Source organism: Scyliorhinus canicula, chromosome 3 (genome assembly GCF_902713615.1).
Source record: "Scyliorhinus canicula chromosome 3, sScyCan1.1, whole genome shotgun sequence".
Classification (NCBI taxonomy): domain Eukaryota; kingdom Metazoa; phylum Chordata; class Chondrichthyes; order Carcharhiniformes; family Scyliorhinidae; genus Scyliorhinus; species Scyliorhinus canicula.
Window position 1 is genome coordinate 276,628,047 of NC_052148.1, and position 25,524 is coordinate 276,653,570.

Below are 25,524 nucleotides of genomic sequence, written 5' to 3' on the forward strand. Positions count from 1 at the left end.
GCAGCAAAAGTTGTGTTTTGTTCACTAAGGCTGGATTTACCTAGGCAACAATTTCATTGGCAAAGTTTCCACGTCAGTAAAGGTTCCAAGAGCAAGCCCTTCATTAGTAGAAGTTTGTACAAGTATGATCTCCATTCAGGAAAGGTAACTAGCCAAGTACCCACTCAGTGAATATGTCATTTATCAAATCCTCAGGCAGGATGTAAGGTGGTATGGCATATTTTACTCAACTTATGTAAATCCAAAGTGTTTTTTGCAAAGCTATGGCACTTATATTTAATGAGAAAATTGGCGTTGTTCAACTTGAATTTGCATGAGGTGAAATATTACTATTGACTATCAAAGAATGGCATTTCATTTATAAAGTAGTGAAGTCTGAGGCACACTTCCACTAATTCTTGGTTACTGACAGGAGAATAATTTAATGTGATTTGTATGTCTCAATGCAACTTTAGAGAAAATTTATGGTTCCATTAAAATGGAATGGATCTGAAATTCTTATGTAGTTCGGGCAGAATGGGGTGCACACTTTCATCTCAGTTATACTCTCAGGATAATTCACTGTTTTATTGACTATCCCACTGATTTTATAAAAAGATTTGAACAGTGTGCTAAATGATCTATTTTAACCATTAATGTCTAATCATATTCTATCACAATAGTGTGGATCTGGTTGATAAATTGACCGAGAAGATGTTGGTCACTGCTTCCACATGTATATCCCTGAATGTTCCGTCAGCCGCAAATATAATTATTCCTTTTTGCATAAAACTATTTTCCCTTTCAAAATACACACTTGCAATCGCACTAACCAGGATTAATGAGTTCAAATATATCTGCTCATTCCATTAAATAATAAGAAGTAAACAATTTGGAATGTCTTCACTGAAAGATGTCAACTGTGAATATTTCTAGGAATTTAAATCTTTTCAAGAGGTTATGTCAGTGCTGAATTAGAAGTTTCTGAACCGATTTGTGAATTTTCAGAGTATGAAACAAGCGGTAACAACTTGGACTAGAAATGGTCCCGGGCCCCTTCACATTGTTTTCCTGTAAATCTCTGTACGGCAGGAGTTTAATGACACGAGAGGAGTTAACAAGCGGAGCTCAGAACTGAGGTCAGTGAGAACAGTCACTCAGTTCAAAGCAAAAATCAGCCCAGAGCAGATCCTTAAAGTGGAAAAGATTATGTTGACGAGATTATGTCGTTATGTTGACAAGAATTCCACGGTTCAGTTAACTGGAGGAAGAATATTTCGGCTAAATCACTTAATTGCTAACTTAGCACCTGTTTATGAGGCCACTGTATTGGGGTATCAGACACTTCACTATAACAGATAATCTTCCAGTGAAAATGTGCAAATAAATGTCAATGATATTAAAATGCAAACTGCTACAATCTTAAATGATTCAGCAAATAATCCCTTGATTTACGGTCACATCGCGAGTCCTTTCCAAATTGTTGCTGCCACATCACTTGTCAATTGCCCATTTCGGAGGTTACCAGAGTCTCTGCTCTTGCATCTTTGACACTCCCAGTTTGCTTCTTTTGCTTCTGTTTACATTTTTTCAACATGTGAACCTGAAAATAAAATAATATCAGATCTCATAATGGAACCAAAGCAATTTCTGTGCGAGCTAACCCTGCCCCAATGTTACGTGTGCTGTACGGAGAAATCAATTCACCAACATTATCTCAAGTGAGCCTGGTTGATGCTGAGCCTATGATCTTGGTTCAAGAACACCATGTGGTGGGGATTTGGCGATGGTAAAGGGAGATGTTTAGAAACTCTCATGTTGGATATAGCCATTGACTGACACGTGTGTGGCACGATTTTAACTTGTCACTTTTCAAATGTAATCTTATCCATGTCTTGTTGCTTATGGATACAAACTATTTTGGTATATGAGTCGTGAAAGGTGCTGAATATTGTGTGATCGTCAGCAAACATCCCCACTCTGACCTTATGATGGGAGGGAGATCAGTGATGAAGCAGCTGAAGATGGTTTTGCCTCGGACACTACGCAGAGGAACTCCTGCAGTGATGTCCTGGAACTGAGATGTTTTATCTGTGTTGGTCTAACATCGACTGCAGTAAAACGAGAAAGAGGCTTCCGACACAGGAGATGGTCCAACACTGTTTTATTGAACTTGTTGATTGCTGTACATAATCTGCTGTGGGTTGACACTCTATTAACCTAACTGATAACCTCCTACTGGCTTGACCAGACTAGCTCTCTATCACATGGTGATGATGTTCATTGGCCTGTGCACTGCGACTATCTCCCTGGCCGTGTCCTGTGAAAGAGAGAGAGCCTTAATGCCCTGTGGGCTTTATAGTGGTGGTGTCCTGTCTGGTGATTGGTTGTTCTGTGTTGTGTGTGTTCATTGGTTATCCTGTGTGTCAATCACTGCCTGTCTGCATCTCATGCTATACATGAGTGGATATTATGACAAGATGATTGTCCTCGATCCACCACAATGATCTTCCTTTGTGCCAGAAATGACTCTAACCAGCAGGGAGCTTTCCTCCTGATTACCATTTACTCCAGTTTAGCTCGGGCTCCTTGATGCCATACTCAAGTCAAATGCTGCCTTGATGTCAAGGGCAATCACTCTCCCCTCATGAATTAGCTCTCTTGGCTGAAATGAGATTAGGAGCTGAATGACCCAGGTGGAATTCAAACTGAGCTTCCGTGAGCAGTCCCTCATCACCAACTCACCCTGAGCCTCGTCACTAACTCACCCTGAGCCTCGTCACCAACTCACCCCGTCCCTCGTCACCAACTCACCCCGTCCCTCGTCACCAACTCACCCTGAGCCTCGTCACTAACTCACCCTGAGCCTCGTCACCAACTCACCCCGTCCCTCGTCACCAACTCACCCTGAGCCTCGTCACTAACTCACCCTGAGCCTCGTCACCAACTCACCCCGTCCCTCGTCACCAACTCACCCTGTCCCTCGTCACCAACTCACCCTGAGCCTCGTCACCCACTCACTCCGTCCCTCGTCACCAACTCACCCCGTCCCTCGTCACCAACTCACCCTGAGCGTCGTCACCAACTCACCCCGTCCCTCATCACCAACTCACTCCGTCCCTCGTCACCAACTCACCCCGTCCCTCATCACCAACTCACCCCGTCCCTCGTCACCAACTCGCCCTGAGCCTCGTCACCAACTCACTCCGTCCCTCGTCACCAACTCACCCTGAGCCTCGTCACTAACTCACCCTGAGCCTCGTCACCAACTCACCCCGTCCCTCGTCACCAACTCACCCTGAGCCTCGTCACCAACTCACCCTGTCCCTCGTCACCAACTCACTCCGTCCCTCGTCACCAACTCACCCTGAGCCTCGTCACCAACTCACTCCGTCCCTCGTCACCAACTCACCCTGAGCCTCGTCACTAACTCACCCTGAGCCTCGTCACCAACTCACCCCGTCCCTCGTCACCAACTCACCCTGAGCCTCGTCACCAACTCACCCTGTCCCTCGTCACCAACTCACCCTGTCCCTCGTCACCAACTCACCCCGTCCCTCGTCACCAACTCGCCCCGTCCCTCGTCACCAACTCGCCCCGTCCCTCGTCACCAACTCACTCCGTCCCTCGTCACCAACTCGCCCCGTCCCTCGTCACCAACTCACCTTGAGCCTCGTCACCAACTCACTCCGTCCCTCGTCACCAACTCACTCCGTCCCTCGTCACTAACTCACCCTGAGCCTCGTCACCAACTCACCCCGTCCCTCGTCACCAACTCACCCTGAGCCTCGTCACCAACTCACCCTGTCCCTCGTCACCAACTCACCCTGTCCCTCGTCACCAACTCACCCCGTCCCTCGTCACCAACTCGCCCCGTCCCTCGTCACCAACTCACTCCGTCCCTCGTCACCAACTCGCCCCGTCCCTCGTCACCAACTCACTCCGTCCCTCGTCACCAACTCGCCCCGTCCCTCGTCACCAACTCACCTTGAGCCTCGTCACCAACTCACTCCGTCCCTCGTCACCAACTCACTCCGTCCCTCGTCACCAACTCACTCCGTCCCTCGTCACCAACTCACCCTGAGCCTCGTCACCAACTCGCCCCGTCCCTCGTCACCAACTCACCCTGTCCCTCGTCACCAACTCACCCTGAGCCTCGTCACCAACTCACCCTGAGCCTCGTCACCAACTCACCCTGTCCCTCGTCACCAACTCACCCTGAGCCTCGTCACCAACTCACCCTGTCCCTCGTCACCAACTCACCCCGTCCCTCGTCACCAACTCACTCCATCCCTCATCACCAACTCACCCCGTCCCTCATCACCAACTCACCCTGAGCCTCGTCACCAACTCACCCTGAGCCTCGTCACCAACTCACCCCGTCCCTCGTCACCAACTCACCCCGTCCCTCGTCACCAACTCGCCCTGTCCCTCGTCACCAACTCGCCCCGTCCCTCGTCACCAACTCGCTCCGTCCCTCGTCACCAACTCACCCTGAGCCTCGTCACCAACTCACCCTGAGCCTCATCACCAACTCACCCCGTCCCTCGTCACCAACTCACCCTGAGCCTCGTCACCAACTCACCCTGAGCCTCGTCACCCACTCACTCCGTCCCTCGTCACCAACTCACTCCGTCCCTCGTCACCAACTCACCCCGTCCCTCGTCACCAACTCACCCTGTCCCTCGTCACCAACTCACCCTGTCCCTCGTCACCAACTCACTCCGTCCCTCGTCACCAACTCGCCCCGTCCCTCGTCACCAACTCACCCCGTCCCTCGTCACCAACTCACCCTGTCCCTCGTCACCAACTCACTCCGTCCCTCGTCACCAACTCGCCCCGTCCCTCGTCACCAACTCGCCCTGTCCCTCGTCACCAACTCACCCCGTCCCTCGTCACCAACTCACCCTGTCCCTCGTCACCAACTCACTCCGTCCCTCATCACCAACTCACCCCGTCCCTCGTCACCAACTCGCCCCGTCCCTCGTCACCAACTCGCCCCGTCCCTCGTCACCAACTCACTCCGTCCCTCGTCACCAACTCGCCCCGTCCCTCGTCACCAACTCACCCTGAGCCTCGTCACCAACTCACTCCGTCCCTCGTCGCCAACTCACCTTGAGCCTCGTCACCAACTCACCCCGTCCCTCGTCACCAACTCACCCCGTCCCTCGTCGCCAACTCACTCCATCCCTCGTCACCAACTCACCCCGTCCCTCGTCACTAACTCACCCTGAGCCTCGTCACCAACTCACCCCGTCCCTCGTCACCAACTCACTCCGTCCCTCATCACCAACTCACCCTGAGCCTCGTCACCAACTCACCCTGAGCCTCGTCACCAACTCACTCCGTCCCTCGTCACCAACTCACCCCGTCCCTCGTCACCAACTCACTCCATCCCTCATCACCAACTCACTCCGTCCCTCGTCACCAACTCACCCCGTCCCTCGTCACCAACTCGCCCTGTCCCTCGTCACCAACTCACCCCGTCCCTCGTCACCAACTCACCCCGTCCCTCGTCACCAACTCACCCCGTCCCTCGTCACCAACTCGCCCCGTCCCTCGTCACCAACTCACCCCGTCCCTCGTCACCAACTCACCCTGAGCCTCGTCACCAACTCACCCCGTCCCTCGTCACCAACTCACCCTGAGCCTCGTCACTAACTCGCCCTGTCCCTCGTCACCAACTCACCCCGAGCCTCGTCACCAACTCACTCCGTCCCTCGTCACCAACTCACCCTGAGCCTCGTCACCAACTCACCCTGAGCCTCGTCACCAACTCACCCCGTCCCTCGTCACCAACTCACTCCGTCCCTCATCACCAACTCACCCTGAGCCTCGTCACTAACTCACTCCGTCCCTCATCACCAACTCACCCTGAGCCTCGTCACCAACTCACCCCGTCCCTCGTCACCAACTCACCCCGTCCCTCGTCACCAACTCACTCCGTCCCTCATCACCAACTCACCCTGAGCCTCGTCACTAACTCACTCCGTCCCTCATCACCAACTCACCCTGAGCCTCGTCACTAACTCACTCCGTCCCTCATCACCAACTCACCCTGAGCCTCGTCACCAACTCACCCCGTCCCTCGTCACCAACTCACCCCGTCCCTCGTCACCAACTCACTCCGTCCCTCATCACCAACTCACCCTGAGCCTCGTCACCAACTCACCCTGAGCCTCGTCACTAACTCACCCTGAGCCTCGTCACCAACTCACCCTGAGCCTCGTCACCAACTCGCCCCGTCCCTCGTCACCAACTCACCCTGAGCCTCGTCACCAACTCACTCCGTCCCTCGTCACCAACTCACCCCGTCCCTCGTCACCAACTCACTCCATCCCTCATCACCAACTCACTCCGTCCCTCGTCACCAACTCACCCCGTCCCTCGTCACCAACTCGCCCTGTCCCTCGTCACCAACTCACCCCGTCCCTCGTCACCAACTCGCCCCGTCCCTCGTCACCAACTCACCCCGTCCCTCGTCACCAACTCATTCCGTCCCTCGTCACCAACTCACCCTGAGCCTCGTCACCAACTCACCCTGAGCCTCATCACCAACTCACCCTGTCCCTCGTCACCAACTCGCCCCGTCCCTCGTCACCAACTCACCCTGTCCCTCGTCACCAACTCACCCTGTCCCTCGTCACCAACTCACCCTGTCCCTCGTCGCCAACTCACTCCATCCCTCGTCACCAACTCACCCTGAGCCTCGTCACTAACTCACCCTGAGCCTCTTCACCAACTCACTCCGTCCCTCGTCACCAACTCACCCTGAGCCTCGTCACCAACTCACTCCGTCCCTCGTCACCAACTCACCCCGTCCCTCGTCACCAACTCGCCCCGTCCCTCGTCACCAACTCACCCCGTCCCTCGTCACCAACTCACTCCGTCCCTCGTCACCAACTCACCCTGAGCCTCGTCACCAACTCACCCTGTCCCTCGTCTCCAACTCGCCCCGTCCCTCGTCACCAACTCACCCTGTCCCTCGTCACCAACTCACCCTGTCCCTCGTCACCAACTCACCCTGTCCCTCGTCGCCAACTCACTCCATCCCTCGTCACCAACTCACCCTGAGCCTCGTCACTAACTCACCCTGAGCCTCGTCACCAACTCACCCCGTCCCTCGTCACCAACTCACTCCGTCCCTCATCACCAACTCACCCTGAGCCTCGTCACTAACTCACTCCGTCCCTCATCACCAACTCACCCTGAGCCTCGTCACCAACTCACCCCGTCCCTCGTCACCAACTCACTCCATCCCTCGTCACCAACTCACCCTGAGCCTCGTCACTAACTCACCCCGTCCCTCGTCACCAACTCACCCTGTCCCTCGTCGCCAACTCACTCCATCCCTCGTCACCAACTCACCCTGAGCCTCGTCACTAACTCACCCCGTCCCTCGTCACCAACTCACCCTGTCCCTCGTCGCCAACTCACTCCATCCCTCGTCACCAACTCACCCTGAGCCTCGTCACCAACTCACCCTGTCCCTCGTCACCAACTCACCCTGAGCCTCGTCACCAACTCACCCTGTCCCTCGTCACCAACTCACCCCGTCCCTCGTCACCAACTCGCCCCGTCCCTCGTCACCAACTCGCCCCGTCCCTCGTCACCAACTCACTCCATCCCTCATCACCAACTCACTCCGTCCCTCGTCACCAACTCACCCCGTCCCTCGTCACCAACTCGCCCTGTCCCTCGTCACCAACTCACCCCGTCCCTCGTCACCAACTCGCCCCGTCCCTCGTCACCAACTCACCCCGTCCCTCGTCACCAACTCATTCCGTCCCTCGTCACCAACTCACCCTGAGCCTCGTCACCAACTCACCCTGAGCCTCATCACCAACTCACCCTGTCCCTCGTCACCAACTCGCCCCGTCCCTCGTCACCAACTCACCCTGAGCCTCGTCACCAACTCGCCCCGTCCCTCGTCACCAACTCACCCTGAGCCTCGTCGCCAACTCACCCCGTCCCTCGTCACCAACTCACTCTGTCCCTCGTCACCAACTCACCCTGTCCCTCGTCACCAACTCACCCTGTCCCTCGTCACCAACTCACCCTGTCCCTCGTCACCAACTCACCCTGTCCCTCGTCGCCAACTCACTCCATCCCTCGTCACCAACTCACCCTGAGCCTCGTCACTAACTCACCCTGAGCCTCTTCACCAACTCACTCCGTCCCTCGTCACCAACTCGCCCTGTCCCTCGTCACCAACTCACCCCGTCCCTCGTCACCAACTCACCCTGAGCCTCGTCGCCAACTCACCCTGAGCCTCGTCACCAACTCACCCCGTCCCTCGTCACCAACTCACCCCGTCCCTCGTCACCAACTCACCCTGTCCCTCGTCACCAACTCACCCCGTCCCTCGTCACCAACTCACCCCGTCCCTCGTCACCAACTCACCCTGTCCCTCGTCACCAACTCACTCCGTCCCTCATCACCAACTCACCCCGTCCCTCGTCACCAACTCGCCCCGTCCCTCGTCACCAACTCGCCCCGTCCCTCGTCACCAACTCACTCCGTCCCTCGTCACCAACTCGCCCCGTCCCTCGTCACCAACTCACCCTGAGCCTCGTCACCAACTCACTCCGTCCCTCGTCGCCAACTCACCTTGAGCCTCGTCACCAACTCACCCCGTCCCTCGTCACCAACTCACCCCGTCCCTCGTCGCCAACTCACTCCATCCCTCGTCACCAACTCACCCCGTCCCTCGTCACTAACTCACCCTGAGCCTCGTCACCAACTCACCCCGTCCCTCGTCACCAACTCACCCCGTCCCTCGTCACCAACTCACTCCATCCCTCATCACCAACTCACTCCGTCCCTCGTCACCAACTCACCCCGTCCCTCGTCACCAACTCGCCCTGTCCCTCGTCACCAACTCACCCCGTCCCTCGTCACCAACTCACCCCGTCCCTCGTCACCAACTCACCCTGAGCCTCGTCACCAACTCACCCTGAGCCTCGTCACTAACTCGCCCTGTCCCTCGTCACCAACTCACCCTGAGCCTCGTCACCAACTCACCCCGTCCCTCGTCACCAACTCACCCTGAGCCTCGTCACTAACTCGCCCTGTCCCTCGTCACCAACTCACCCTGAGCCTCGTCACCAACTCACCCTGAGCCTCGTCACCAACTCACCCCGTCCCTCGTCACCAACTCACTCCGTCCCTCATCACCAACTCACCCTGAGCCTCGTCACTAACTCACTCCGTCCCTCATCACCAACTCACCCTGAGCCTCGTCACCAACTCACCCCGTCCCTCGTCACCAACTCACCCCGTCCCTCGTCACCAACTCACTCCGTCCCTCATCACCAACTCACCCTGAGCCTCGTCACTAACTCACTCCGTCCCTCATCACCAACTCACCCTGAGCCTCGTCACTAACTCACTCCGTCCCTCATCACCAACTCACCCTGAGCCTCGTCACCAACTCACCCCGTCCCTCGTCACCAACTCACCCCGTCCCTCGTCACCAACTCACTCCGTCCCTCATCACCAACTCACCCTGAGCCTCGTCACCAACTCACTCCATCCCTCGTCACCAACTCACCCTGAGCCTCGTCACTAACTCACCCTGAGCCTCGTCACCAACTCGCCCCGTCCCTCGTCACCAACTCACCCTGAGCCTCGTCACCAACTCGCCCCGTCCCTCGTCACCAACTCACCCCGTCCCTCGTCACCAACTCACTCCATCCCTCATCACTAACTCACTCCGTCCCTCGTCACCAACTCACCCTGAGCCTCGTCACCAACTCACTCCGTCCCTCGTCACCAACTCACCCCGTCCCTCGTCACCAACTCACTCCATCCCTCATCACCAACTCACTCCGTCCCTCGTCACCAACTCACCCCGTCCCTCGTCACCAACTCATTCCGTCCCTCGTCACCAACTCACCCTGAGCCTCGTCACCAACTCACCCTGAGCCTCATCACCAACTCACCCTGTCCCTCGTCACCAACTCGCCCCGTCCCTCGTCACCAACTCACCCTGTCCCTCGTCACCAACTCACCCTGTCCCTCGTCACCAACTCACCCTGTCCCTCGTCGCCAACTCACTCCATCCCTCGTCACCAACTCACCCTGAGCCTCTTCACCAACTCACTCCGTCCCTCGTCACCAACTCACCCTGAGCCTCGTCACCAACTCACTCCGTCCCTCGTCACCAACTCACCCCGTCCCTCGTCACCAACTCGCCCCGTCCCTCGTCACCAACTCACCCCGTCCCTCGTCACCAACTCATTCCGTCCCTCGTCACCAACTCACCCTGAGCCTCGTCACCAACTCACCCTGTCCCTCGTCTCCAACTCGCCCCGTCCCTCGTCACCAACTCACCCTGTCCCTCGTCACCAACTCACCCTGTCCCTCGTCACCAACTCACCCTGTCCCTCGTCGCCAACTCACTCCATCCCTCGTCACCAACTCACCCTGAGCCTCGTCACTAACTCACCCTGAGCCTCGTCACCAACTCACCCCGTCCCTCGTCACCAACTCACTCCGTCCCTCATCACCAACTCACCCTGAGCCTCGTCACTAACTCACTCCGTCCCTCATCACCAACTCACCCTGAGCCTCGTCACCAACTCACCCCGTCCCTCGTCACCAACTCACCCTGTCCCTCGTCGCCAACTCACTCCATCCCTCGTCACCAACTCACCCTGAGCCTCGTCACTAACTCACCCCGTCCCTCGTCACCAACTCACCCTGTCCCTCGTCGCCAACTCACTCCATCCCTCGTCACCAACTCACCCTGAGCCTCGTCACTAACTCACCCCGTCCCTCGTCACCAACTCACCCTGTCCCTCGTCGCCAACTCACTCCATCCCTCGTCACCAACTCACCCTGAGCCTCGTCACCAACTCGCCCCGTCCCTCGTCACCAACTCACCCTGAGCCTCGTCACCAACTCACCCTGTCCCTCGTCACCAACTCACCCCGTCCCTCGTCACCAACTCACTCCATCCCTCATCACCAACTCACTCCGTCCCTCGTCACCAACTCACCCCGTCCCTCGTCACCAACTCGCCCTGTCCCTCGTCACCAACTCACCCCGTCCCTCGTCACCAACTCGCCCCGTCCCTCGTCACCAACTCACCCCGTCCCTCGTCACCAACTCATTCCGTCCCTCGTCACCAACTCACCCTGAGCCTCGTCACCAACTCACCCTGAGCCTCATCACCAACTCACCCTGTCCCTCGTCACCAACTCGCCCCGTCCCTCGTCACCAACTCACCCTGAGCCTCGTCACCAACTCGCCCCGTCCCTCGTCACCAACTCACCCTGAGCCTCGTCGCCAACTCACCCCGTCCCTCGTCACCAACTCACTCTGTCCCTCGTCACCAACTCACCCTGTCCCTCGTCACCAACTCACCCTGTCCCTCGTCACCAACTCACCCTGTCCCTCGTCACCAACTCACCCTGTCCCTCGTCGCCAACTCACTCCATCCCTCGTCACCAACTCACCCTGAGCCTCGTCACTAACTCACCCTGAGCCTCTTCACCAACTCACTCCGTCCCTCGTCACCAACTCACCCTGAGCCTCGTCACCAACTCACTCCGTCCCTCGTCACCAACTCACCCCGTCCCTCGTCACCAACTCGCCCCGTCCCTCGTCACCAACTCACCCCGTCCCTCGTCACCAACTCATTCCGTCCCTCGTCACCAACTCACCCTGAGCCTCATCACCAACTCACCCTGTCCCTCGTCACCAACTCGCCCCGTCCCTCGTCACCAACTCACCCTGTCCCTCGTCACCAACTCACCCTGTCCCTCGTCACCAACTCACCCTGTCCCTCGTCGCCAACTCACTCCATCCCTCGTCACCAACTCACCCTGAGCCTCGTCACTAACTCACCCTGAGCCTCTTCACCAACTCACCCTGTCCCTCGTCACCAACTCACCCTGAGCCTCGTCACCAACTCACCCCGTCCCTCGTCACCAACTCACCCCGTCCCTCGTCACCAACTCACCCCGTCCCTCGTCACCAACTCACCCCGTCCCTCGTCACCAACTCACCTTGAGCCTCGTCACCAACTCACCCCGTCCCTCGTCACCAACTCACCCCGTCCCTCGTCACCAACTCACCCCGTCCCTCGTCACCAACTCACCCTGTCCCTCGTCACCAACTCACCCCGTCCCTCGTCACCAACTCACCCTGAGCCTCGTCGCCAACTCACCCTGAGCCTCGTCACCAACTCACCCTGAGCCTCGTCACCAACTCACCCTGAGCCTCGTCACCAACTCGCCCCGTCCCTCGTCACCAACTCACTCCGTCCCTCGTCACCAACTCACCCCGTCCCTCGTCACCAACTCACCCTGTCCCTCGTCACCAACTCACCCCGTCCCTCGTCACCAACTCACCCTGAGCCTCGTCGCCAACTCACCCTGAGCCTCGTCACCAACTCACCCTGTCCCTCGTCACCAACTCACCCCGTCCCTCGTCACCAACTCACCCTGAGCCTCGTCACCAACTCACCCCGTCCCTCGTCACCCACTCACTCCGTCCCTCGTCACCAACTCACCCTGTCCCTCGTCACCAACTCACCCTGTCCCTCGTCACCAACTCACCCTGAGCCTCGTCACCAACTCACCCTGAGCCTCGTCACCAACTCACCCCGTCCCTCGTCACCAACTCACCCTGAGCCTCGTCACCAACTCACCCTGTCCCTCGTCACCAACTCACCCTGTCCCTCGTCACCAACTCACCCTGAGCCTCGTCACCAACTCACCCTGAGCCTCGTCACCAACTCACCCCGTCCCTCGTCACCAACTCGCCCCGTCCCTCGTCACCAACTCACCCTGAGCCTCGTCACCAACTCGCCCCGTCCCTCGTCACCAACTCACCCTGAGCCTCGTCACTAACTCACCCTGAGCCTCATCACCAACTCACCCCGTCCCTCGTCACCAACTCACCCTGAGCCTCGTCACCAACTCACCCCGTCCCTCGTCACCAACTCACCCCGTCCCTCGTCGCCAACTCACCCTGAGCCTCGTCACCAACTCACCCCGTCCCTCGTCACCAACTCGCCCTGTCCCTCGTCACCAACTCGCCCCGTCCCTCGTCACCAACTCGCCCCGTCCCTCGTCACCAACTCGCCCCGTCCCTCGTCACCAACTCGCCCCGTCCCTCGTCACCAACTCACCTTGAGCCTCGTCACCAACTCACCCCGTCCCTCGTCACCCACTCACTCCGTCCCTCGTCACCAACTCACCCCGTCCCTCGTCACCAACTCGCCCCGTCCCTCGTCACCAACTCACTCCGTCCCTCGTCACCAACTCACCCTGAGCCCCGTCACCAACTCACCCTGAGCCTCGTCACCAACTCACCCCGTCCCTCGTCACCAACTTACCCTGTCCCTCGTCACCAACTCGCCCCGTCCCTCACCGCCAAATCACTCCGTCCCTCGTCGCCAACTCACCCTGTCCCTCATCACCATTTTGCCCTGTACCTCAATTACCCTCCTGTCTGGTCCCCCATTCACCCCATTGGCCTTGTCTATATTAATAGTTTGAGATTAAATAACAGATTTTAAGGGCAGCACGGTAGCCTCGTGGTTAGCACAGCGGCCTCACAGCACCCAGGTCCCAGGTTCGATCCTGGCTGTGGGTCACTGTCCGTGTGGAGTTTGCACATTCTTCCTTTGTCTGCGTGGGTTTCGCCCCCACAACCCAAAAATGTGCAGGCTAGGTGGATTGGCCACGCTAAATTGCCCCTTAATTGGAAGAAAATAATTGGGTAATCTAAATTAAAAAATAACAGATTTTGGACAAGGTGTAACGGTAATATTTTCCATAATTTTCAACAGGTAGAATTCCATTCTTGTTACAATGTATAGAAGTTTAAAATCCAACTGTGGCACCAAGAAACTATCATCCCCTAATTTATCTTTACAGGATAATCATATTCTCAAATTTGGACTTTCACCCAAGCTTCTCAATTAATCACAATTGCTACACATTTTGCAATGTTGGTTTATTCTCTAAAAGGTGTCTTGCACCTTCATACCTGAGGCCCTGCAGCAGATATGATGATGTGTCCAGGTGGCTGAATCCAAGGTTCTCCATCCACTTGCACGGGAATTGACTTTCGCAACGTGACGCGGAAATATGTCCCCTGTGCGATACGAATTCCAGACCGCAACCCACTTTGCACTTGCCCCTAAAGATTAAGACAAACCATTAATGTTCTGGAAGCAATGCAGAGCAACACAGAGTAATACAGAGCCACACAATACAGAGTTAAACAGAGTAATACAGAGCCACACAATACAGAGTTAAACAGAGTAATACAGAGCTAAACAGAGCTATTTCCTGTAATTCTCTCTGGGTGTCCGTCTCTTAAAAAATGCATTTTCATTCAGAAATTACACAATAAAATATTTTCTGCTTGAGGATGAACATTACGTTGGGATGTTCCAATGTTAGCTAATGTCCACTTGCTTCCAAATGGGAGGAAATCCTGTCTCATAGATACATAGAAGTTAGGAGCAGGAGGAGCCCATTTGGCCCTTCGAGCCTGCTCCACCATTCATCACGATCGTGGCTGATCATCCAACTCAATAGCCTATTCCTGCTTTCTCCCCATAGCCTTTGATCCCATTCTCTCCAAGTGCTATATCCAGCCGCCTCTTGAATATATGTATCGAAGAATCCTCTCCAATAATTTCCCTACCACTGACGTAAAGCTCACCTGCCTGTAATTTCCTGGATTATCCTTGCTACCTTTCTTTTTTTTATAAATTTAGAGTACCCAATTATTTTTTCCAATTAAGGGGCAATTTAGTGTGGCCAATCCACTTATCCTGCACATCTTTTTGGTTGTGGGGGTGAAACCCACGCAGACACGGGGAGAATGTGCGAACGCCACACTGACAGTGACCCAGGGATGGGATTCGAACTCGGGTCCTCAGCGCCGTAGGCAGCAATGCTAACCACTGTGCCACCATGCTGCCCATTGCTACCTTTCTTAAACAAAGGAATAACATTAGCTATTCTCCAGTCCTCTGGGACCTCACCTGTCACCAGTAAAGATACGAAGATTCCTGCAATTTCCTCCCTTACCACTCTCAGTATTCTGGGGTAGATCCCATCAGGCCCTGGGGACTTATCTACCTTAATTTAATGTTTACAGAAATTGGAATTTGTCAGCACAATTTAGAATCACAGAAGACCATTTGTCCCACAGTGTCCACCCCAGCTCTCGACAAAAGCGCTCACCTCGTCCCATCGTTTCCCCTGCTTCTCTTCAGATCATTCTCTAACTGTGAAGGGCCTGATTGAATCTGCCTCCAGCACTCCCAGGCATTGTGCTAAATAACCCATGGACTTTGGGAAAAGATGGGATTTTGCATTTGTGCTGGTTCCCTTTAAGACCAAAGTGAAATTTTAAACAAATCAGGAAATGATGGTTTGTTAGCGTCAAGGTTGGCAACACACATCTTTTTAAAAATAGATTTAGAGTACCCAATTATTTTTTCCCAATTAAGGGGCAATTTAGCATGGCCAACCCACCTAGCCTACACATCTTTGGGTTGTGGGGGCGAAACCCACGCAGACACGGGGAGAATGTGCAAACTCCACACTGACAGTGACCCAGAGCCGGGATTGAACCCTGGTCCTCAGTGCCCTAGGCAGCAGTGCTAACCACTGCGCCACCCTGCACCAAACATCTTTAAGGTTACAAAGAGTTTAATGATGCCATGTGGAGAGGTGTTTTAACACGTTTTCCAAGTCTTCACTTCACATCCTGGTCTGAGAAGCTGGTGGGAAGTCTGTTCAATTGTTTAAAAAGTTAAATTTTCCCCTCTTACTGTTAATTACAGTTAACTGGACCGTAGCTTTTTCTCTTTCTGACTTGTTACCTTTGTAATATTCACCATTTAAACTGTTCTTGTTGTGTGGTGAGGTCCTTAGAACCTGGCGTGTTTCACACATGGGGACTTATAGAACATAGAACATAGAACAGTACAGCACAGAACAGGCCCTTCGGCCCTCGATGTTGTGCCGAGCAATGATCGCCCCACTCAAACCCACGTATTCACCCTATACCCGTAACCCAACAACCCCCCCCTTAACCTTACTTTTTTAGGACACTACGGGCAATTTAGCATGGCCAATCCACCTAACCTGCACATCTTTGGACTGTGGGAGGAAACCGGAGCACCCGGAGGAAACCCACGCACACACGGGGAGGATGTGCAGACTCCACACAGACAGTGACCCAAGCCGGAATCGAACCTGGGACCCTGGAGCTGTGAAGCATTTATGCTAACCACCATGCTACCGTGCAGACAAGTAAACTCCATAAATCTTAATTCAAATAAATCGAAGTTGTAACAATACAATGGAGATGGAAGTTACAATCATAGAAAAGTTACAGCACAGAAGGAGGTCATTCGGCCCATCTTGTCCATGCTAGCCCGAGGATACCCAGGTGCCCTTTCTAATCCCACCTTCCTGCTCCCGCTTCATAGCCCTGTAGCTTACTTAAGGTGCAGATCCAGATACTTTTTAAAGAGTTGAGGGTCTTTGCATCCACCACCAACTCGGGCAGTGAATTCCAGACTCCCCCTACCCTCTGCGTAAAAATGTTCTTCCTCATTTCCCCTCTACACCTTCTGTCTCTTTTTAAAAAATTGTCTATTTGTTTAATATATAACAGTGTACAGCTATGTAACTGGATACACCACTAGTCCATATCCCTTGGTACTGCACACGGTATTTAATGATCACATTATGGGGAAGACATTATTCTTCAGAATTACAAAGTATTTACAGCACAGAAACAGGCCATTCGGCCCACGCTGGTGTTTACACTTCACACAAGCCTCCTCCTACCCTATCAGAATATATTCCTTTATCCTTCATGAATGTTATCTCGATTCCCTTTATATTCACATCAACTTTTATTTGTGGTGCCGACTCCCACATTGTCTTCACTCTCTGGGTTCAGAGGTTCTCCTGCAATAAAACCAAAATGTTGGAAAAACTCAGCAGGTCCGGCAGCGTCCATGAAGAAACAACACCAACGTTTTGAGTCTGAATGACTCTTCTTCGGAACATTGACTCTGTTTCTCTCTCCACGATGCTGTCAGATCTGCTAAGAACGCCCAGCACAGCTTTTTATTTCTGATAGAACCAAAAAGCCAGAGAATTTCTACAATGCAGGAGGCGGCCATTGGGTCCATTAAGTCTGCACTGACCCTCTGAAAGAGCATGGTACCTAGGCCCACTCTTCCCGCCCTATCCCCAATATCCCACCTCAGCTGAACTGCTTTGGACTCCAGGGGTGGGATTCTCCATTTATTAAGGCATTCAGAGTTTTAACAATTGTAATCACCAGGATATCAACAAGAACAAATCAATATAACCAATAACACCCCCCCCCACACCCAGTAACACCCCCCCACACCCAGTAACAACCCCCCCCCACACACCCAGTAACACCCCCCCCCACACACCCAGTAACAACCCCCCCCCCCCACACACCCAATAACACCCCCCCACACCCAGTAACAACCCCCCCCCCACACCCAGTAACACCCCCCCCACACCCAGTAACAACCCCCCCCACACACCCAGTAACACCCCCCCCCCCACACACCCAGTAACAACCCCCCCCACACACCCAGTAACACCCCCCCCCACACACCCAGTAACAACCCCCCCACACACCCAGTAACACCCCCCCCCACACCCAGTAACACCCCCCCCACACCCAGTAACCCCCCCCCCACACCCAGTAACACCCCCCCCACACCCAGTAACAACCCCCCCCACACACCCAATAACACCCCCCCACACCCAGTAACACCCCCCCACACACCCAGTAACACCCCCCCCCACACACCCAGTAACACCCCCCCCACACACCCAATAACACCCCCCCACACCCAGTAACAACCCCCCCCCACACCCAGTAACACCCCCCCCCACACCCAGTAACACCCCCCCCACACCCAGTAACAACCCCCCCCCACACCCAGTAACACCCCCCCACACCCAGTAACAACCCCCCCCCACACCCAGTAACAACCCCCCCCCACACCCAGTAACACCCCCCCCACACCCAGTAACACCCCCCCCCACACCCAGTAACAACCTCCCCCACACACCCAGTAACAACCCCCCCCCACACCCAGTAAAACCCTCCCCACACCCAGTAACAACCCCCCCACACACCCAGTAACACCCCCCCCCCACACACCCAGTAACAACCCCCCCCACACACCCAATAACACCCCCCCCCACACCCTGTAACACCCCCCCCACACCCAGTAACAACCCCCCCCCACACCCAGTAACACCCCCCCCCCACACCCAGTAACAACCCCCCCCACACACCCAATAACACCCCCCCACACCCAGTAACACCCCCCCCACACCCAGTAACACCCCCCCCCACACCCAGTAACACCCCCCCCACACCCAGTAACACACCCCCCCACACCCAGTAACACCCCCCCACACCCAGTAACAACCCCCCCCCACACACCCAATAACACCCCCCCACACCCAGTAACAACCCCCCCCCACACCCAGTAACACCCCCCCACACCCAGTAACAACCCCCCCCCACACCCAGTAACAACCCCCCACACACACCCAATAACACCCCCCCACACCCAGTAACACCCCCCCACACCCAGTAACAACCCCCCCCCACACCCAGTAACAACCCCCCACACACACCCAATAACACCCCCCCACACCCAGTAACACCCCCCCCCACACCCAGTAACACCCCCCCCACACCCAGTAACAACCCCCCCCACACACCCAATAACACCCCCCCACACCCAGTAACAACCCCCCCCCCACACCCAGTAACACCCCCCCCACACCCAGTAACAAACCCCAGCCCCCCAGTAACAAACCCGAGCCCACCCCCCAGTAATAAACCCCAGCCCACCCCACCCCCCAGTAACAAACCGCAGCCCACCCCAGTAACAAACCCCACCCCACCCCCAAGTAACAAACCCCAGCCCGCCCAGTAACAAACCCCAGCCCACCCCCCAGTAACAAACCCCAGCCCACCCAGTAACAAACCCCAGCCCACCCCCCAGTAACAAACCCCAGCCCACCCCCCAGTAACAAACCCCAGCCCACCCCCCAGTAACAAACCCCAGCCCGCCCAGTAACAACCCCACCCCCCCCCCCAGTAACAAACCCCAGCCCACCCCCCAGTAACAAACCCCAGCCCACCCCCCAGTAACAAACCCCAGCCCCCCAGTAACAAACCCCAGCCCACCCCCCAGTAACAAACCCCAGCCCCCCAGTAACAAACCCCAGCCCCCCCAGTAACAAACCCCAGCCCACCCCCCAGTAACAAACCCCAGCCCCCCCAGTAACAAACCCCAGCCCACCCCCCAGTAACAAACCCCAGCCCACCCCCAGTAACAAACACCAGCCCCCCCTCACACCCAGTAACAAACCCCAGCCCCCCCCACACACCCAGTAACAAACCCCAGCCCACCCCCCACACACCCAGTAACAAACCCCAGCCCACCCCCCAGTAACAAACCCCAGCCCCCCCACACACCCAGTAACAAACCCCAGCCCCCCCCCCACACACCCAGTAACAAACCCAGCCCCCCCCACACACCCAGTAACAAACCCCAGCGCCCCCCCCACCCCCAGTAACAAACCCCAGCCCCCCAGTAACAAACCCCAGCCCCCCAGTAACAAACCCCAGCCCCCCAGTAACAAACCCCAGCCCACCCCCCAGTAACAAACCCCAGCCCCCGAGTAACCAACCCCAGCCCACCCCCACCCCCAGTAACAAAACCCAGCCCCCCCCCAGTAACAAACCCCAGCCCCCGAGTAACCAACCCCAGCCCCCCCCCACCCCCAGTAACAAACCCCAGCCCACCCCCCCCCCCCCCCCCCCCCCCCCAAAGTAACAAACCTCAGTCCACCTTCTACCTCTTATCTTGAATCCCCGGTTCTAGAATTCCCCACCAAGGGAAACAATTTTATAGAGAAGCATAGAATTTACAGTGCAGGAGGCAATTCAGCCCATCGAGTCTGCACCGGCCCTTGGAAAGGGCACTCTACCTAAGCGCACACCTCCACCCTATCCCCATAACCCAGTAACCCCTCCTAACCTTTTTTGGACACTAAGGGCAATTTAGCATGGCCAATCCACCAAACCTATACATCTTTGGACTGTGAGAGGAAACCGGAGCACCCGGAGGAAACCCACGCACACACGGGGAGGACGTGCAGACACCACACAGTGACCCAAACCGGGAATTGAACCTAGGAACCTAGTCGCTGTGAAGCAACTGTGCTTTCATGGTGCCCACTGTCCACTCGATCTCTTCCCCTCATAATTTTGATCTCAATGAAGTCATCCCTCAGCCTTATTTGTTCCAAGGAAAATAATCCCAATCTCTCCTCGTAGCCGCACTTTTCCAGCCCAGGCTACATTCCTGTAAACCTCCTCTGCCCTCTCTCCAGAGAAATAACCTCCTTCCTGTAATGTGGTGACCAGAACTCTGCACAATATTCCAGTTGTGGCCTCTGCAGTGTTTTATACAATTCCAACATTATAACCTTACTTTTATATTCTATACCTCTGCCAATGAAGGAGAGCATTCCATTTGCTTTCTTTGTCTACTTGAATTGCTGCCTTTAGGGACTTGTGTACTTTAAGGAACTTCCTTTTGAAAACATTTTTCCAATTAAGGGGCAGTTTATCATGGCCATTCCACCTAAGCACCTGTGGGTTGTAGGGGTGAGACCCACGCAAACACGGGGAGAATGTGGAAACTCCACAAGGACATTGACCTAGAGCCGGGACCAGTGCACTTGTACGCCAAGATCTCTGGCTTCATTTATCCCTCTTAGTATATTCGTTGAAGGGAAAAGTAAATAGAAAGTTAATTATGGGTGGTGTCAGGTTCCAGCCTGGCTTGTGGTAGACAATTCAGAACAGATCATGTGGTTGAGAACACAGAATTGCAGCCAAGCTCTCTATAAATACACCAGTTTTCTATTTGGCTGTAAGAAAAAAAGGCAACTCCAGATGTGCTTGCTGAGGCGAATGTGTCAATGTGTTGAGTGTTTGTATCAGAGAATCAGACCTCGTCACTTACCAAAGAACTCTGAATAGCTACATCATCGTGGCCGAAACAGGAGGGGTTCAGAGACCTGCAACCAGGGTTCAGAAACCTGCGACGAGGGGGTTCAGAGACCTGCGACCAGGGTTCAGAGACCTGCGACCTGTGTTCAGAGACCTGCGACCTGAGTTCAGAGACCTGCGACCAGGGATCAGAGACCTGCGACCAGGGATCAGAGACCTGCGACCAGGGATCAGAGACCTGCGACCAGGGATCAGAGACCTGCGACCAGGGATCAGAGACCTGCGACCAGGGATCAGAGACCTGCGACCAGGGTTCAGAGACCTATGACGAGGGGGTTCAGAGACCTGCGACTAGCGTTCAGAGACCTGCGACCAGGGTTCAGAGACCTGCGACCAGCGTTCAGAGACCTGCGACCAGCGTTCAGAGACCTGCGACCAGCGTTCAGAGACCTGCGACCAGCGTTCAGAGACCTGCGACCAGCGTTCAGAGACCTGCGACCAGCGTTCAGAGACCTGCGACCAGCGTTCAGAGACCTGCGACCAGCGTTCAGAGTCCTGCGACCAGCGTTCAGAGACCTGCGACCAGCGTTCAGAGACCTGCGACCAGCGTTCAGAGACCTGCGACCAGCGTTCAGAGACCTGCGACCAGGGTTCAGAGACCTGCGACCAGGGTTCAGAGACCTGCGACCAGCGTTCAGAGACCTGCGACCTGAGTTCAGAGACCTGCGACCTGAGTTCAGAGACCTGCGACCAGGGTTCAGAGACCTGCGACCAGGGTTCAGAGACCTGCGACCAGGGTTCAGAGACCTGCGACCAGCGTTCAGAGACCTGCGACCTGAGTTCAGAGACCTGCGACCTGGGTTCAGAGACCTGCGACCAGGGTTCAGAGACCTGCGACCAGGGTTCAGAGACCTGCGACCAGGGTTCAGAGACCTGCGACCAGGGTTCAGAGACCTGCGACCAGGGTTCAGAGACCTGCGACCAGGGTTCAGAGACCTGCGACCAGGGATCAGAGACCTGCGACCAGGGTTCAGAGACCTGCGACGAGGGGGTTCAGAGACCTGCGACCAGCGTTCAGAGACCTGCGACCAGCGTTCAGAGACCTGCGACCAGCGTTCAGAGACCTGCGACCAGGGTTCAGAGACCTGCGACCAGGGTTCAGAGACCTGCGACGAGGGGGTTCAGAGACCTGCGACGAGGGGGTTCAGAGACCTGCGACCTGAGTTCAGAGACCTGCGACCAGGGTTCAGAGACCTGCGACCAGGGTTCAGAGACCTGCGACCAGGGTTCAGAGACCTGCGACCTGAGTTCAGAGACCTGCGACCTGAGTTCAGAGACCTGCGACCAGGGTTCAGAGACCTGCGACCAGGGTTCAGAGACCTGCGACCAGGGTTCAGAGACCTGCGACCAGGGTTCAGAGACCTGCGACCAGGGTTCAGAGACCTGCGACCAGGGATCAGAGACCTGCGACCAGGGTTCAGAGACCTGCGACGAGGGGGTTCAGAGACCTGCGACCAGCGTTCAGAGACCTGCGACCAGGGTTCAGAGACCTGCGACGAGGGGGTTCAGAGACCTGCTACGAGGGGGTTCAGAGACCTGCGACGAGGGGGTTCAGAGACCTGCGACCAGCGTTCAGAGACCTGCGACCAGCGTTCAGAGACCTGCGACCAGCGTTCAGAGACCTGCGACCAGCGTTCAGAGACCTGCGACCAGCGTTCAGAGACCTGCGACCAGGGTTCAGAGACCTGCGACCTGAGTTCAGAGACCTGCGACCAGGGTTCAGAGACCTGCGACCAGGGTTCAGAGACCTGCGACCAGGGATCAGAGACCTGCGACCAGGGTTCAGAGACCTGCGACCAGGGTTCAGAGACCTGCGACCAGGGTTCAGAGACCTGCGACCAGGGTTCAGAGACCTGCGACCAGGGATTAGAGACCTGCGACCAGGGTTCAGAGACCTGCGACCAGGGTTCAGAGACCAGCGACCAGGGTTCAGAGACCTGCGACCAGGGTTCAGAGACCTGCGACCAGCGTTCAGAGACCTGCGACCAGCGTTCAGAGACCTGCGACCAGCGTTCAGAGACCTGCGACCAGGGTTCAGAGACCTGCGACCAGGGTTCAGAGACCTGCGACCAGGGTTCAGAGACCTGCGACCAGGGTTCAGAGACCTGCGACCAGGGTTCAGAGACCTGCGACCAGCGTTCAGAGACCAACGACCAGCGTTCAGAGACCAACGACCAGCGTTCAGAGACCAACGACCAGCGTTCAGAGACCTGCGACCAGCGTTCAGAGACCTGCGACCAGCGTTCAGAGACCTGCGACCAGCGTTCAGAGACCTGCGACCAGCGTTCAGAGACCTGCGACCAGCGTTCAGAGACCTGCGACCAGGGGGTTCAGAGACCTGCGACCAGGGTTCAGAGACCAACGACCAGCATTCAGAGACCTGCGACCAGGGTTCAGAGACCTGCGACCAGCGTTCAGAGACCTGCGACCAGGGGGTTCAGAGACCTGCGACCAGGGTTCAGAAACCTGCGACCAGGATTCAGAGACCTGCGACCAGCGTTCAGAGACCTGCGACCAGCGTTCAGAGACCTGCGACCAGCGTTCAGAGACCTGCGACCAGGGGGTTCAGAGACCTGCGACCAGGGTTCAGAGACCAACGACCAGCATTCAGAGACCTGTGACCAGGGTTCAGAGACCTGCGACCAGGGTTCAGAGACCTGCGACCAGCGTTCAGAGACCTGCGACCAGGGGGTTCAGAGACCTGCGACCAGGGTTCAGAAACCTGCGACCAGGATTCAGAGACCTGCGACCAGGGTTCAGAGACCTGCGACCAGCGTTCAGAGACCTGCGACCAGCGTTCAGAGACCTGCGACCAGTGGGTTCAGAGACCTGCGACCAACGTTCAGAGACCTGCGACCAGCGTTCAGAGACCTGCGACCAGAGTTCAGAGACCTGCGACCAGGGTTCAGAGACCTGCGACCGGGGTTCAGAGACCTGCGACCAGGGTTCAGAGACCTGCGACCAGCGTTCAGAGACCTGCGGCCAGGGTTCAGAGACCTGCGACCAGGGTTCAGAGACCTGCGACCAGCGTTCAGAGACCTGCGACCAGGGTTCAGAGACCTGCGACCAGCGTTCAGAGACCTGCGACCAGCGTTCAGAGACCTGCGACCAGTGGGTTCAGAGACCTGCGACCAACGTTCAGAGACCTGCGACCAACGTTCAGAGACCTGCGACCAGCGTTCAGAGACCTGCGACCAGGGTTCAGAGACCTGCGACCGGGGTTCAGAGACCTGCGACAAGGGGGTTCAGAGACCTGCGACCAGCGTTCAGAGACCTGCGACCAGGGTTCAGAGACCTGCGACCAGCGTTCAGAGACCTGCGACCAGGGTTCAGAGACCTGCGACCAGCGTTCAGAGACCTGCGGCCAGGGTTCAGAGACCTGCGACAAGGGGGTTCAGAGACCTGCGACCAGCGTTCAGAGACCTGCGACCAGGGTTCAGAGACCTGCGACCAGCGTTCAGAGACCTGCGACCAGCGTTCAGAGACCTGCGACCAGGGTTCAGAGACCTGCGACCTGAGTTCAGAGACCTGCGACCAGGGTTCAGAGACCTGCACCTTGTCATGGTAACTATGTCCTGGGACTCCAGATTTCAAACAGTTGCTGGTGAATACATCTCAAGGACTGAAACAATTAAGTGGAAGTGAAAGTCCCTACATAGAAAGGATTGAGAGATTGTACGTGATGCAGGGAGTGATGTGAGTGTAACTATGTGAGGCACATTTTTGTTGTATAAACTATTTAAAGTGAAATTTACCTTTTTTTAAATGTCCTTCACCCGTTAATTAATGTTCGAATTATGTTGTGTTTTATTCATTCATGGGATGTGAACATCACTGGTTCGGCCAGTGTTTAGTGACCATCCCTAATTGTCCTTGACAAGGTGGTGGTGCTGCCTCCTCCAACCGCTGCAGTCCTTATGGTGTAGGTACACCCACTGTGCTGTTAGGGAGGTAGGTACACCCACTGTGCTGTTAGGGAGGTAGGTACACCCACTGTGCTGTTGGGGAGGTAGGTACACCCACTGTGCTGTTAGGGAGGTAGGTACACCCACTGTGCTGTTAGGGAGGTAGGTACACCCACTGCGCTGTTAGGGAGGTAGGTACATCCACAGTGCTGTTAGGGAGGGAGTTCCAGGATGTTGCCCTAGCAACGGCGATATATTTCCAAGTCAGAGTGTCTTGGAGGGGACCCTCCAGGTGGTGGGGTTCACAGGTATCGGCTGCCTTCTAGAATGTAGCAGTCGTGGATTCGGACGTTCCTGTCTAAGGAGCCAAGGTGCAATCCTCCAGTGCATCTGATTCCAGGAAACATAGGAGCCATTCGGCCCTTCGAGTCTGCTGTGTCATTCAATATGGTCAAGGCTGATGCTCTATCTCAACACCACACCTGCTCTCTCATCA

At 55.9% G+C, this 25,524-nt stretch overlaps 1 protein-coding gene across 1 annotated transcript in view; it reads right to left on the bottom strand.

The window, feature by feature from the left end:
* Nucleotides 1–1,023: 1,023 nt before the first annotated feature.
* Nucleotides 1,024–25,524, bottom strand: part of LOC119963580 (diacylglycerol kinase theta) — a 199,813-nt gene continuing 175,312 nt past the window's right edge. Inside the window, exons 21-22 of the mRNA XM_038792910.1 lie at nucleotides 13,984–14,136; nucleotides 1,024–1,582 (exon numbers count right to left, since the gene is read on the bottom strand). Coding sequence (XP_038648838.1) covers nucleotides 1,481–1,582; nucleotides 13,984–14,136 — 255 coding nt within the window. The 3' untranslated portion in view covers nucleotides 1,024–1,480. The remainder of the gene's footprint in view (nucleotides 1,583–13,983; nucleotides 14,137–25,524) is intronic.